This window comes from Salvelinus fontinalis, chromosome 27 (assembly GCF_029448725.1).
Source record: "Salvelinus fontinalis isolate EN_2023a chromosome 27, ASM2944872v1, whole genome shotgun sequence".
Taxonomy (NCBI): Eukaryota; Metazoa; Chordata; class Actinopteri; order Salmoniformes; family Salmonidae; genus Salvelinus; species Salvelinus fontinalis.
The window spans coordinates 23,174,088-23,187,971 of record NC_074691.1 but is presented as its reverse complement, the minus strand read 5'-3'; the positions used below and the strand labels follow the sequence as shown (position 1 = coordinate 23,187,971).

General features: G+C 43.2%; 2 protein-coding genes across 4 annotated transcripts in view; one reads left to right on the top strand and one right to left on the bottom strand.

Moving 5' to 3' along the window:
* Positions 1 to 5,642, bottom strand: part of sesn1 (sestrin 1) — a 72,787-nt gene extending 67,145 nt beyond the window's left edge. For both annotated transcript variants that reach the window (XM_055885316.1, XM_055885317.1), the window contains exons 1-2: positions 5,536 to 5,642; positions 4,160 to 4,471 (exon numbers count right to left, since the gene is read on the bottom strand). In XM_055885316.1, coding sequence (XP_055741291.1) covers positions 4,160 to 4,438 — 279 coding nt within the window. In that variant the 5' untranslated portion in view covers positions 4,439 to 4,471; positions 5,536 to 5,642. The remainder of the gene's footprint in view (positions 1 to 4,159; positions 4,472 to 5,535) is intronic.
* A 1,039-nt stretch (positions 5,643 to 6,681) lies between these two features.
* On the top strand, positions 6,682 to 11,131 carry cep57l1 (centrosomal protein 57, like 1). Of its 2 annotated transcripts, none has more exons than XM_055885315.1 (11): positions 6,682 to 6,870; positions 7,251 to 7,425; positions 7,557 to 7,715; positions 8,188 to 8,309; positions 8,903 to 9,019; positions 9,117 to 9,194; positions 9,392 to 9,481; positions 9,573 to 9,650; positions 9,749 to 9,993; positions 10,148 to 10,292; positions 10,451 to 11,131. In XM_055885315.1, exons 1-11 carry the CDS (start codon positions 6,850 to 6,852, stop codon positions 10,679 to 10,681), a joined length of 1,461 nt encoding a protein of 486 aa, XP_055741290.1. In that variant the 5' UTR covers positions 6,682 to 6,849; the 3' UTR covers positions 10,682 to 11,131. The 2 variants fall into 2 exon arrangements, with proteins under 2 accessions (XP_055741290.1, XP_055741289.1); XM_055885314.1 differs by having other exon boundaries at positions 6,683 to 6,870; positions 7,554 to 7,715.
* Positions 11,132 to 13,884: the final 2,753 nt, after the last annotated feature.

Sequence of the window (13,884 nt, the reverse complement as noted above, 5' to 3'; positions counted from 1 at the left end):
CTCTCTCTCTCTCTCTCTCTCTCTCTCTCTCTCTCTCTCTAACTCCTGGGCCAGAACACTGGCTTTTATCTTCAGGTGGCAATGGTGATTAGTGTCAGCTGCTTCTTGACGAGGGGGCGGGGTCAGCTCCAATCACCAATTAGTCTGGGGTCGACCAATCAGCTGGTTGGGGAGTACTTCAGGAAGCCATCTCCTAAAACACACACACTAAAATACAAAACAGAACACAGAAACTGGGGAACGTAACAGAGGTCATGAACAGTCTGGAGCAGGTTTTCATCAAGGATCTCTCTGTACTGTGCTCCGTTCATCTATCCCTTGATCCTGACTAGTCTCCCAGTCCCTGCCACTGAAAAACATCCCTACAGCATGATGCTGCCACCACCATGCTTCACCGTAGGGATGGTACCACGTTTCCTCCAGACGTGACGCTTGGCATTCAGGCCAAAGGGTTCAATTTTGGTTTCATCAGACCAGAAAATCTTGTTTATCATGCTCTGAGAGACTTTAGGCTCCTTTTGGGAAACTCCAAATGGGCCGTCATGTGCCTTTTTACTGAGGAGTGGCTTCCGTCTGGCCACTCTACCATAAATGCCTGATTGGTGGAATGCTGCAGAGATGGTTGTCCTTCTGTAAGATTCTCCCATCTCCACAGAGGAACTCTGGAGCTGTCAGAGTGACCATCGAGTTCAGGGTCACGTCCCTGACCAAGGCTCTTCTCCCCGCGATTCCTCAGTTTGGCCAGGCGTCCAGCTCTAGGAAGTCTTGGTGGTTCCAAACTTCTTACATTTAAGAATGATCGAGGCCATTGTGTTTTTAGAGACCTTCAATGCTGCAGAAATGTTTTGGTACACTTCCCCAGATCTGTGCCTCAACATAATCCTGTCTCAGAGCTCTACGGACAATTCCTTCGAACTCATGGCTTGTTTTTCAATCTGACATGCATGATCAACTGTGATACCTTATAGACAGGTGTGTGCCTTTGCAAATCATGTCCAATCAATTGAATTTACCACAGGTGGACTCCAATCAAGTTGTAGAAACATCTCAAGGATGATCAATGGAAACCGGATGCACCGGAGCTCAATTTCAAGTCTCATAGCAAAGGGACTGAATACTATGTACATAAGATATTTATGTTTATTTTTAATACATTTGCATAAATAAAAAAACATTGCTGTTATTATGGGATAGTGTGTAGATTGATTAGGACAAATAATTATTTAATCCATTTTAGAAAGCTGTAACATAACAAAATGTGGATAAAGTCAAGGGGTCTTAAAACTTTCCAAATGCACTGTAAATTAGACTATTTCTATATAAAAACACAGCCTACATTTACCTCTCAGGCATCAATACATTATTCTACTTCATTCTTGAAAGGAAGCTACATCATTTTAAAAAGACCCTTCAGAACAGTCTACCTACAGTACCTTACTGTGAGAGCATGTAGCTATCCATCACTGATATAATCCCTGGATTAAGTACAGGGGTATTATAGAAGCATTCTTCTGACCAAGCAGGAAATCCTCACATTTGAGACTATTGTTGGAAGGGGACTGCCTGTGTGATTAGACTGACCTACCTGCCTGCCCTGTGCTCTCCAAGACTCTCTCTTATAGTCAGCAGAATTAGAAAAGCCCCCCCCCCATCTTAAAACAGGGGATATGTGTGGTGACGGACGACCAGAACACAGGGAGGCTAAGGGAGCCACAGACGTGCAGGACTCAAACGCAACCTTTGGCAAGACCTCAACAATTGCAGCTTAACATAATTTGGAAATACCAGACGGTGGTGCGTACCGACGGCGGCACTGTTAAACCGCAAAGCTGCTTTCTCTATGCTGTGTCCCTCGTGCTTTTACTCACTCTCATCCAGATATACACAAACATGAATTATACCCGGAACCTAGCAAGGTTTTTTCTATGAATAACACCCTGAGCCATATCCTCATGAGCTGTTCTAATTGTTTGTTTGTTATAGACATATCATGTTTTAGCTGGAGAGGATACAGGCTGGCCTATTCTATAAAGTGCAGTGTTCAGCCCATTTCCCCATGCATGCAACACATTACAATATTTATGTAGTCAGACACCCTTAGGATGATTAACAAGGCAAAGTTCCCCTATGCCCTGACCCAGTTCTGTTTGTAGCTTTGTGACATTTTTAAACAAAAAAGGTACAGGAGACAGACAGGGTCAAGATCAGAGGTTAGCTTATCATTACTTTCCCTTGGTGCCTTGCGGTTACATCATTTTGTACCGTGTTCAGTAGTCAATAATACAGTTTCTAATCCGGTTACAGTCAGAAGACCCTTCTGCATTATAATAGCGTACAGTAATCTTCATCCATTGACACTGTAGCCCATCCTCATACCTGTCAATAGTGAGCCATTGGGTTCTGAGGTATTCACGCACAGGGGTTAATAACCAGACAACAATAACAAAAAGAGAACACTTGTAATGGCCTAGCTACATGATGGCATGAGGCAGGCTGTGGTCTATCTTGGGTTAGTTATAAACATATTTGACGGTAGTCTCGCGACAAACTGCGCATGTGCAGGCAGTCAAATCAACAGCACTCCTTCAATATAAAGTTGTTTGACTAAAATGAAAACGTGTCAGTAACTTTCAGGAGGTTGGAGTAACAACATGTTCAACTATTTAAGACAATGGCTCCAATCTAGGTTGTGCCTTTAGATTTGGACAAAATTAAAATCGAAAGTTAGAATTTTTCACTACTCTCATTGACTTCTCATACTCCAAACCCCGGCCTGCTTGGTCTGTTTCGCAAGCATTCCAGGAAGTCTCGCGATCACGGCCGGCCCGCTCATTAGGAAGCATTTTCTGAGCTAAACTGACTAAGACGCACCTCCAACAACAAACATTTTCTCTCACCCACTTGCATATGGTCTTTTTAGGTGAGCACTGATGTCGCCCTGTGATAAGCAGTGCCGACTTTGTCAAAGGCACCAAATATTTTGCTTGTCCATTCACAGCACGCCTCTCCGTGTAGCTCTCCGCATCGCTGCGGCACTCCACCAACATTCAGTCAAAAATACAATCTAATATAAATCATGTAGCAGATACAGGATATGGTAGAATGAGTTTGTGGCCTTTTCTGTAGCCAACAGGCTGGATATCAAATGTATGACAATGTAATGAGACGGACACTTTTTACGTCATGCAGGTTTCACCGATCAAAAAGCCAAACCTAAATGGCACCCAATCAAATAATAAATATGCTGTCATGTTAAAAACAACATATCTAAAAACAGGACAAGTCAAAGTAAAATGGGCAATCACAACTGTTGTCCAGGAGTTTCTCCCCATTGTCATTATTAGTGGTTTCAAGTTTGTATCTGTCAATTTCTCACAAGCTGATCATAGCAGAATTTTTTTTTAATACTTCTGCATTTCCCACTGTGTAAACACATTACAGATAGGCTCACGATACCTGCTGACAAAGTTGGGTAGTTGATATTCAGAGCTTAAATAGATTAGTCACAGAAATCAGTATTAATAAAGCCAATGCAATGCATGTTTTACAAATGGTGGGCCTACCACATGGACGGGCATTCATAAAAGTACATTGGGAGCCTACATGGCCAAAGTCTTTTTGGTCCTGTCCGGACTTCTTTTTGTGTTTTACAAACGGTAGGCTTATCACACAGATGTGCATTCATAAAATTATATTATTTCAGGCAACAATGTAGGCACCTCAGTAAGCACGGACGGAAGCCAACACCTTTTGGAAGTCTTTTTATGGTGCAGTCCGGACCGGCCTTGATTTCCACATCCACAGACATCGATTTTTTTGTCCGGACCAAATCTGAACCAATCACAGACATCTAAATTTGGTTCCGATTTTGTCCGGTCTGGACCAGCCCAAACATCTATAAATTATGTATTTTCAAATTTCATTCAGAACCTAAATTGAACCTAACTTCAACTACTGGAAAATATGTCTTTTAGCTTACTAGGGATATTCTAGTTCTGCATTTTTTGAGGTCCTGCCTAGGGCGGCAGAGCAGCAAGGACCAGCCCTGCTCGCAATATTGCACCTCTGGGATTAGAAACTCTGTGGTAGTGGTACAGCCACTGCCGTATAATATCAGACAGCACCACATCTGTCGACCTCGCGCTGCGTGTTCTCCTACCTCAACATTCTGCAGCAGCCAAACACATCGCTCTCTGACGTCATCGAAAGGGCACCGCTTGGACAGCATGAGTAGACGGGCCAGGATGTCGTTCAGGTCGCTGGTGGGGTGCCCTGCAGTAGCTAGAGGCGAGGGGACGGTGGCTGGTATCGGCCCTATACTCTCCACTCTCCGCATCACCTCCTGGCTGATGTGCTCCATTGCTGTGCCTCTGGATCTCGCGTCACGGCTGCCCAGAGCCTCCCATCTGGCTGTGGCATCCTGATCCTGGATGTCCATCTTATTCTGATTCTCTTGATTTCTCGTGGCAGGCTATAATATGAAGTACATGAAATGCCAACCGTTTGCTGTCAAATACTCAGATGCTAAAATATTTTATGTATACACTACGTTAGCATCCCCAAAATGCATTCATTCAATAGACCGTACAACTACAAATATTTATGAAAATTCTAAAACAATGTCAGTCAAATCTTCAATAATGCAGCTAGAGAGTTGGCATTGATAATACAAATGAGAAACAAAATACTTTGACTGGATAAAAAGGACATTGTATGCATTGCCAAGATGCGTCCGTCTGTCTGTCTGTCTGTCTGTCTGTCTGTCTGTCTGTCTGTCTGTCTGTCTGTCTGTCTGTCTGTCTGTCTGTCTGTCTGTCTGTCTGTCTGTCTGTCTGTCTGTCTGTCTGTCTGTCTGTCTGTCTGTCTGTCTGTCTGTCTGTCTGTCTGTCTGTCTGTCTGTCTGTCTGTCTGTCTGTCTGTCTGTGTGTGTGTGTGTGTGTGTGTGTGTGTGTGTGTGTGTGTGTGTCCAGTGAAAGGGAACGGACAACAACAAAAAAACATGCGGGCGTATCAATGGACAATGAAGACAACTTTTCGTCCCTTCCAACCTGTACGGAGAACACTGAGAAAGCCAGTCGTTTGTTGACCAGAAAGTTACTACCAACAGAGAAAGCCTAGTTGTACAGTACTGCTGCTGAGAACAACAAGCTAGCTGTAGCTACAACGCTAGTTAGCCGTTTTGCAGTTCGTTGGCAGCTAGTAATGTTGTTCAACATGCTAAAATAAAAACATGTTTCCTATGTACTTCCAAAATGTTTGGCACTGATCTGACAGTATCCACAGCCAATGCACTTTGTTTTAGTAGTCTCATTAGCTAGTTATAAATGTGTGGTATCTGGTTTACAAGGCAGGTTTGGTTAGCTAACCAAAATGCCATTCAATCTTTTCTCGCTCTCTCTGTCTTAAGCCTTTTAACAGTAGCTAGCTGGTTACAAAACAGGAATATTGTACAAATATCTATAGCATAACGGCAGTTATATACCCTCATTTTTCAGTACATCTTACAAACGAAGGGTGTCATTCACAAATACTTACTTTATTCACATTATTTTTGCACAGCAGCCGTAGGACGTCTTGAGTCTGCACTGAAACGCCGAGGCAGATTTCATTATACAGAGCAGCAACTTGAGTTGACAGTTGATTGGAAAGACTCATGTCCAATGGTCTACTGCATAATACAATGAAGGAGGATCTATGCAGATCTTCACCAATAGGTATGGTGTAAGGCGTGCCCATAACCACGACAGGGGAAACATGGGAGTTTGATTATTTTAGCAAGCGGACCCACATAAAAAACGGGAATGAACAGGTATTAAAAAATACACTTCCCAGAAAACATAGGGATTGTTGTTGCGCAGAGCCCCCCCCCCTTCCCCTTGTTTATCATAAATGTAAAATAACAGCATTTTAGAAGTGAACACATCCCCCACTTTGCTTTTACACAGACAAGCTATTCTAAACCTCAGGTGACACAAAGACATTTAAATACTATTTGCAACAGTGCCACCATTACAACTCTTTGAATATAGAAATGTGTATTTTTATATATGAAAATATAGTGCCATTCACAAGAGTAAGGAGAGAATGCCATCATCGTTTGAGGTTTTTCCATCATTTGGACTAAACATCCAGCCAGGGTGTCTGTGATGGGGAGATTACCACAGTGGGACGTGGGCAAACTGCTGTCCCATTCAAGACTGTCACCAGGTGGCTAGTGCCAGACAGGCATATGCTATTCCGTTCCTTTATAAACGTATCACACAGCTCTCAAAACCCATACGTGTGCATGTGAAGAAATCTGCGCATTCATCTGCATCTCATCATCGTCATCATCATCATCACCTGCAAACAGGCTGCCTGCCTCCCAGCTTTGACAGCTTTCTGATGGAATGAAAATATAATTTCCCTCATAATATTCTCCATGGCCAAATATTTTGCATAAATTGGTTGAAGAGCCACTTCAATCAATTGAATCATTGGTTCAGACTTTGTAACACATGGCAGAGGGGCTTTTAATTATTGTTAGACTGATACATTCATACATTTCAGTTATGCTCCGGTTCCAAGCGCATTTGATTAATATATTATTTTGGGTCTGCATTACAGTATTATTTTATCCATACATCTGTTGTAGCAGACAATCTTTTGAGTGGATAGTGCCTAAAATAAACTGTGCGCAGAGAACCCACTGCGCAGGCTGAACCAGTGAGCGGTAAAAGGAAGAGTGTAGGAGGGAAATGTTAATTGTAAGAACTGCCTGCTGTCATCGTTTGGAGGTTTAGCCATCCAAAGTCAACAAATCGGAAGCAGATAAATAATACATGTCATATATTTGTATTTACATTACATATGGAGGCTTATCAAGATCAGGTGAGACAATTGCATAGCTAAGTTAGCAAAATAACTCCAGACATGTTTTGAGTTAGCTAACGTTAGTTAGTCAACCCATAGCTAGCTGGCAAGCTATCCTTCCTCGTAACTAACGTTAGCTAGCTAGCGATGCAAGTGCTTCTGTTTGCAACCGATTATCTTTGTTTGGGACTTTGTCATGATTGTCACGCTAGCTACTAAAACTAGCTTGCTAAAATGAACAATGGAACGTTCGATGTGTTTCCAGGAGAGTTTGTTTGCCTTTTTGAAAACAGCTGCGTTGCTACCTTGCTAAGATTGGGCACGTTTAGCACTATTTTAGGTGGTCTTCATGCTGGTGTCTTTGCTAAGTCATTCAACCATGCTGCTTTTCTATCTAGTTGCTGGACTCTCCTTCCAAAAATAGTTACATAGGGAGCTACTACCAGCCTCCAGATAGGCTGTCACCACCTTCATATGTCTGGGAAGCCCCTGCCCCCCTTACCAAGACGGCCATGAACTTGCAGAACATTACTCCGCAGGTGTATCGGACTACGCCCGATGCTGGCAGCAAAGGTAGGCACGATGTAGACAATGAAATGCCTTTACTTCTGGGACTGTCTGCTGTTCTATGTCCTTGGTTTAACTATTATGCATATGGTTGTAGCTTGGTTACTAAAGGTAGGTGTTTTTCTCCCCGGTAGCAGTCATTGCTGCTCTCAAGACCCTCCAGGAGAAGATCCGTCGTCTGGAGCTGGAAAGGAAGCAGGCTGAGAAGAACGTCAAACAGTTCTCCCAGGCAGCCCATGGATATGAGTGCTCCATCACTCCATGCAACACCGAAACAGATGGCTCCAGGAAGAAAGGTACTTGACTTTGAGACTATATACTGTATATCAGCAACTCACTCTCTGTGCCTCTTGTTTTTTTTGTTTTTTTTAAGGGGGTAGATAAGCTTTAATATTGCAGATAGATTGTAGCTTCCATCAATGTAATTGTTTGCATCACTTCCAATCCCCCATATATTTTCCTTTATTACTTTGTAACCCTACCACCCCTCCACTAATTGGAGTAAACTAGTGAACAACAACGCTTAGGCCTCTACTTCCAGCTTATACATACTATATACATTTTATGGACAGTCTATTTTACAATAGTTATCTTTTGTTTGTTTTTACACCTGTCCTTCCTCAACCTCTCCCATCTATTGCTGATGTCCATCTGGTTTGATTTCTATTTGCCATATCTGTGCCTCTTGTTGCTGTGTACTCAGAAGGATGCTTATGGTGATAAGGAACCATGACTAATCTCTCACTCCTGTTTTTTGTCTGTGTTTAGAGCGGGTCACTCCGCTTCAGTCTGCGGAAGCTCGCTGTCAGCTCCTTGAGAAGCAGCTGGACTACATGAGGAAGATGGTGGAGAATGCAGAGAAGGACAAGAACACTCTGACTGAGAAACAGGTACATGCCACTAAGGGTGTGTTCATAAACTCACTCTGGCTAACTACTCTGATTTCGGAGCACTTTCATATGAGTGTGCCAGAGTGCAGAATAACTTATGAATTTTACAAACGCGCAACACTTGTTGAGTATGGCTGGTGTCAGTCAATGTCGGCAATTTTTTTAAATTAAATTGTTGTCAGGAGCACAGTTAGACACCAACACTCTAGATAACATGAAAACAGCCTAACCAGCTCTGTTAGCTAGGGTGAGTACAATGGGCAGACTGTGTTGTCTAGAAATAGCTAGCAAACTAACCAACTTAAGCCAGATAGCTTGGGTGCTTGACTGCTGTTGCTTGGATCAACCCTACTCCTCGGCCAGAGCGTCCAGTGGCTCTGAACACTCCGAGAGCAGAACACTCTGAATTTATGAATGGACAATCTGACAACGCTCTGAATTTACGAACACCCAGAGCACAACTGTCCATAGATATAGCTGAATGTGAATCAGCTGGCCTCTGTTCACCAATTCCTCATTAACTAGGCAGGCATGTTGCATGTTATTTTTGCTGCATCAGACTAGATTAACACGTGTCTGTTTATCCATTGGAGTTGTCCCTTCAGAAGCAGAGGCTCCAGAACTGCTCTGATGCCCACACTCCGCTAGAGAAGCTGGAGAAACTAGAGAGGGACTGTCTGAAACTGTCCAAGACACAGTCTGTGGCTGAGGTAACCAATGGTGCTTTGGTTGAATGAGGTGTAACTAACCATAGTCTGTGGTGGTAAATCAAAAGTTAATCTCTCAACTTTTCTCTGTTGTCCTCAGAGGAAAATTGAGCTGCTGGAACAGAAACTCCTGGAAGAGGAACACGAGCGGAAACTTGTGCAGGAGAAAGCAGATGAGGTTAGTGTAATAACACCTACACAAGCAGTGGTGTAGTGGAGGGTAAACAGTTTTAACTTTATTTTATTTTGCGATAGCGTTTATCCGCCTTTTGCGGAAAAATACATTGAAAGTATAGGGAACGTTACTTTTTTCATCATGACCGATGATCGGACACACAAGGTTCTACTTTATCAAGCCCAAACATCCTTTAACAGCTGCAGAGGGAGCTGGAGACCAACCTCCGCCTGTGTCCTGCAGTCTCGGATGAGGTTAAACCAAAGAAGAAGTCCAAGAATGCCTCCAAGGTACTACATTCAATAACCAGAACTTAATGACGTGCACTACAATTAACTTTATTTTGTGCTACATAACAATGTCTGAACATTTCCTCTCCAGAAAACGAGTTTGGTGCGGCAAGAGGCCCCAGCACCACCATGTTTCCCCAAAAATAAACTGCCCTTCGTAGCTGGAACAGTACGTCTGCATTTTACTTTGCAAGTATTTATTGGGTTTGTTGAGAGAATTCCTCTGTGACTGAGCGCCACATCTCTCCCTGTCTTTCTCTCTCTTAGTCGACAAGCCCCAGCCACTCGGTGCACGCTAACATGCAGAGTGTCCTCCACATGATGAAGCACCACCAGCCCCACCTGTGTGAGCGGGTGCGTTCTCTGCGCAGGTCTGGCTCCGCTGGCGCCAGGAGAGCCCTCCATAGGGCCCCATCCACCCCCACCTCTCCCCCTGGACCGGCAGGTCCTGCTCTGGGCTCTCTGTCTGAGCTACTGCTGGCACTGCAGGACGAACTGGGACAGATGAGCTTGTGAGTACTACCATTAGCTAAGAGTGTGTGTGTTTGTGGACAATGTGTATGCAGGTTTCTGATGGATTTTGAGGGGCCTGATAGTGTGTTAACATTAATTATTAAACACACACAATACTGAGTGTGTTTTAATATTTCTGTCTGTGTAATTCAGTGAGCACCAAGAGCTGGTTTGTCAAATGGATGAGACGCGGCATCGGGATACCAGGGAGGATCTGGAGAGGGAGCTAGAGCTGCTGGTCAAGAGGATGGAGGAGAAGGGATCTCAGATCACCAAGCTCCGCAAACACCAGCAGACTGTACGTACATAATACTGTAGAGAGGGAGTTGGGAGGAATGAGGGGATGTTCTGCATCTGCAGGAGGGGTAGGGAGGAGGATTACTGGGGAGAATTTTTTTTGTTGACATGTCTAATAATACTGTATGACCTCTCCCTGTGTTTCCTCTCCCCACTCAGGTGGACAAACTTACACAGAACCCCCAGAAACCTCGTCAGCGGGCGACAAGTGAGGATGGCAGGGCTAAGGGGGGGAGTGGGGTGAGACCCTTGCCCCCCTCTCCAGTTAAGACCACCTCACGGGGGGGTAAGAGAGCTGGGGTGAGTCAGGAGGAGAACCTCCAGCTGCTCAGAGAGACCCAGAGACTCTGCACAAGCCTAAAGAAAGATGACATCACCTGGGAGACATAGTTAGGACAGCATGTATCAGAGCTGGATCTGAAGGACCCCTCTGTGTACAGGTTCATCTCAAACCATACTAGATTAAATACAAATGATGACCAATGGGCGATGGAGATGAAAGCCTGCATACATAGGGGTCCTTCAGGACTGGCTTCGGGAGCCACAGAAGCAAAGCATTGTGGATCCCCCATTGGTTTTCAGCTTCTGCATGGTCAGATGTTTTCTAAACCGATATTTATGACCAATGAATGTCTCACCTTGCAGAATAAACATTTATATCCAAGAGTTTTCTCTCTTGCGAGCTTTGAAGTGATGCGTTTGGACATATTTTATTTCAATTATATTATTGTATTTGAAGTTACTTTTTATTACTTGTATTTGTTATGTATGTTTGTTTTGTTATACACATTGTACATGCACAAAAGTCACGTTTTTGTCTAATAAACACTTAATATAACAGCATCTGACTTTTGTTTTACCTCAACCTTTTTTCTTATGTTCAATATTCCTGTGATTTTCATTCATCTATTAAAGCCAGATTTGCCCAGACTACTTCAGTCCAATGTTTTGTGCCCTTATAGTCAATATCCACTAGATGGTGATGTTTTTCCTGGATAGGAAACGAGGTAAGAAGAGGCCGCCATTTATATTTTGGTCATTTTAGGACCTCCAGCCCTACTGCAGTTTGTAATTTATTTCAGCTTGTTGTGAAATTATGACTTATTTCATTTAGGGACATAGAGACTACAGTATTTCTTTACAATACATTAATAGACAACCGACATTCCCGTATTGTTCTCCAGTATCAAACCTTGCCTAGACAAGTCTGTTATGAAACCTATTGACACTTACCATAAGGCCTACTGCGTAGGGTATGAACAGCTTGATAATACCAATATAAGCATCATACGGCTGGCTTCCTTATCTGAAAGTCAACCCATGCTGTCTGTTCTGTTTGAGAACGCTTATGTCAACAGCAACAGACAGCTGAACAACAGCAGTACGAAAGAGCATCTATGTCTTTCTGACCACACTAATACTGAGGTGGTGCAATACAGTTAGCTTGGGTGCCAGTCCTTCTCCATAAGGTGGAGGTTGGAAATAGCAGAAACAGACTAGCACACAGACTGACTCAATGTGAGACAGGCTGGAGTTGGGAATGTAGACTAAGTGAGACTTGAGATGGGCTTTCAGTCTTTGTTTCCATTCACAGTGGCCTCAAAGCTCAGGGGACACCAGATATGCAACATGCAGGAGGACTTAGAAGCCCCATAGAGGAAGGTCGAGTGAACCAAGTCTTTCCTCCAAAACAAGCACACACAAAACTACACTGTTAACAGTATATACAGTCATGTGAAAAAGAAAGTACACCCTTTGGAAAGTGGTATTTTATAAAACATATTCGGACACATGGATATTTGAGCTAAATTCCAAACACATTTAATAATAAAGCTAACCCAATTTAACAAATAACACACACAAAAATGTGCTTTGAAAATGTTATGCAATTAAATAAACAAAATGCAATTTTCTTAAGCAGAGAAAATGTGTACACCCCTAGCTTTACCGTCACCTAAAATGGCTAGAATTAGAATCAGGTGCACCAAAACAGGTGAAAATGATTAGGAAGTCATTAGAGTACCTTGTGCCCAGCCTTCCATAAAGATTAGAAACTTGGTCTGGTTTGGTCTTAACCGTATGGCTGTGTGGTAACATCATGCCAAGATGGAAACACCTCCAAGGCCCTTGAAGAAACATTATTGATGCCAGTGAGTCTGGGAAGGGTTACTAATCCATTTCCAAGCAATCAAAGTACGTCATTCCACTGTCCGACGGATCATCTACAAATGGAGAAAACTCCAGACCACTGGCAATCTACCTTGGACAGATCGTCCCACCAAATTCTGACAAAAGATGCTCATAGAAATCTCTAAGAACCCCAGGATAACATTAAGGGATCTACAGACCTCTTGCCATAATCAGTGTCGAAGTGCATGAGTCAACTGTCAGAAAGAGACTGCACAAACTTGGCCAACATGTGAGGTCAGGAAGAAGCCTCTGCTCTCAAAAAAGAATGTTAAGACTGACGTTTGCCAGACAACACCTGGGTAAAGACCAAAACTACTGTAACATTGTGCTCTGGACAGATGAGTCAAAGGTGGAGTTGTTTGCCCGCAATGCCAGACGCCATCTTTGGCAAAAACAAAACACTGCCTTTGAACAGAAGAACCTCATACCAACCCTAAAGCATGGAGGCGGTGGCATTATGGTTTATGGCTGTGTAATGGCCTGGCCAACTTGCATCATTTAGTCAACCATGAATTCCATATTGTACCAGAGAATTCTTGAGAATGTGAGGCCATCTGAAAAAAGCTGAACCGAACATGAATCCTTGCAACAGGACAATGATCCAAAACACACAAAAGCAAAGCTACAACCGAATGGCTCAAAAAGAAGAAATGGAGGGTTATGGAATGGCTGAGTCAAAGCCAAGATCTCAATCCTGTCTAAATGCTGTGGGGGAACTTGAAGTGGGCCTTGCATGCAAGAAATCCCTCGAACATGACACCCTTGATGCAGTACTGTAAAGAAGAATGGGAAAAGATTTCTCAGTCGATATAAGAGACTGATAGACAGTTACAAGAAACGGCTACATTAAGTTATTTCAGTCAAAGGGGGCAACACCAGCTATTGAAGCTAGGGGGTGTACTTATTTATTCCACTATGGAATTGCATTTCTGTTGATTTTTGATGAATAAATGATTGCAAAGTATAATGTTTCATTGGTTAAATTAGGTTATCTTTATCTGTCAATAGTGTTGAAGACTACATATCCATCTGTCCAAATATTTACAAAAAAAGACAACTTTCCAGGGGGCGTACTTACTTTATCACATGACTATATATACACCATTGACTTATACACACGCACACACACACACAGTGCTCCTTCTCTCATTCTCTATCGACACAAGATAAAATGGTGGAAAAGCAGATTCACTGATGGGACGGATGATGACGATGGCAGACGTTCGTTAGGAGTGATGCTAGACTGACTGGGGATTTCCATACAGTAATCACCTGCTATGTTATGGGCTGGGCTCTGGCCATAGGGGCTGGAGAAGCCAAGAGCTCTGCCTAATCCAGTGCCAGAAAATCAGCAGGGTGTGTGTCTTCATACTGTGACTACAATTTGAGCTATAAAAAACACT

Bases quoted from the DNA above. Each gene is read 5' to 3' on its own strand.
- cep57l1 (XM_055885314.1), top strand. From the start codon at position 6,850: ATGGAGGCTTATCAAGATCAG. The intron at 7,426-7,553 runs GTAGGCACGATG...TCTCCCCGGTAG, and splicing joins GCCCGATGCTGGCAGCAAAG to CAGTCATTGCTGCTCTCAAG. The intron at 8,310-8,902 runs GTACATGCCACT...TATCCATTGGAG, and splicing joins ACACTCTGACTGAGAAACAG to TTGTCCCTTCAGAAGCAGAG.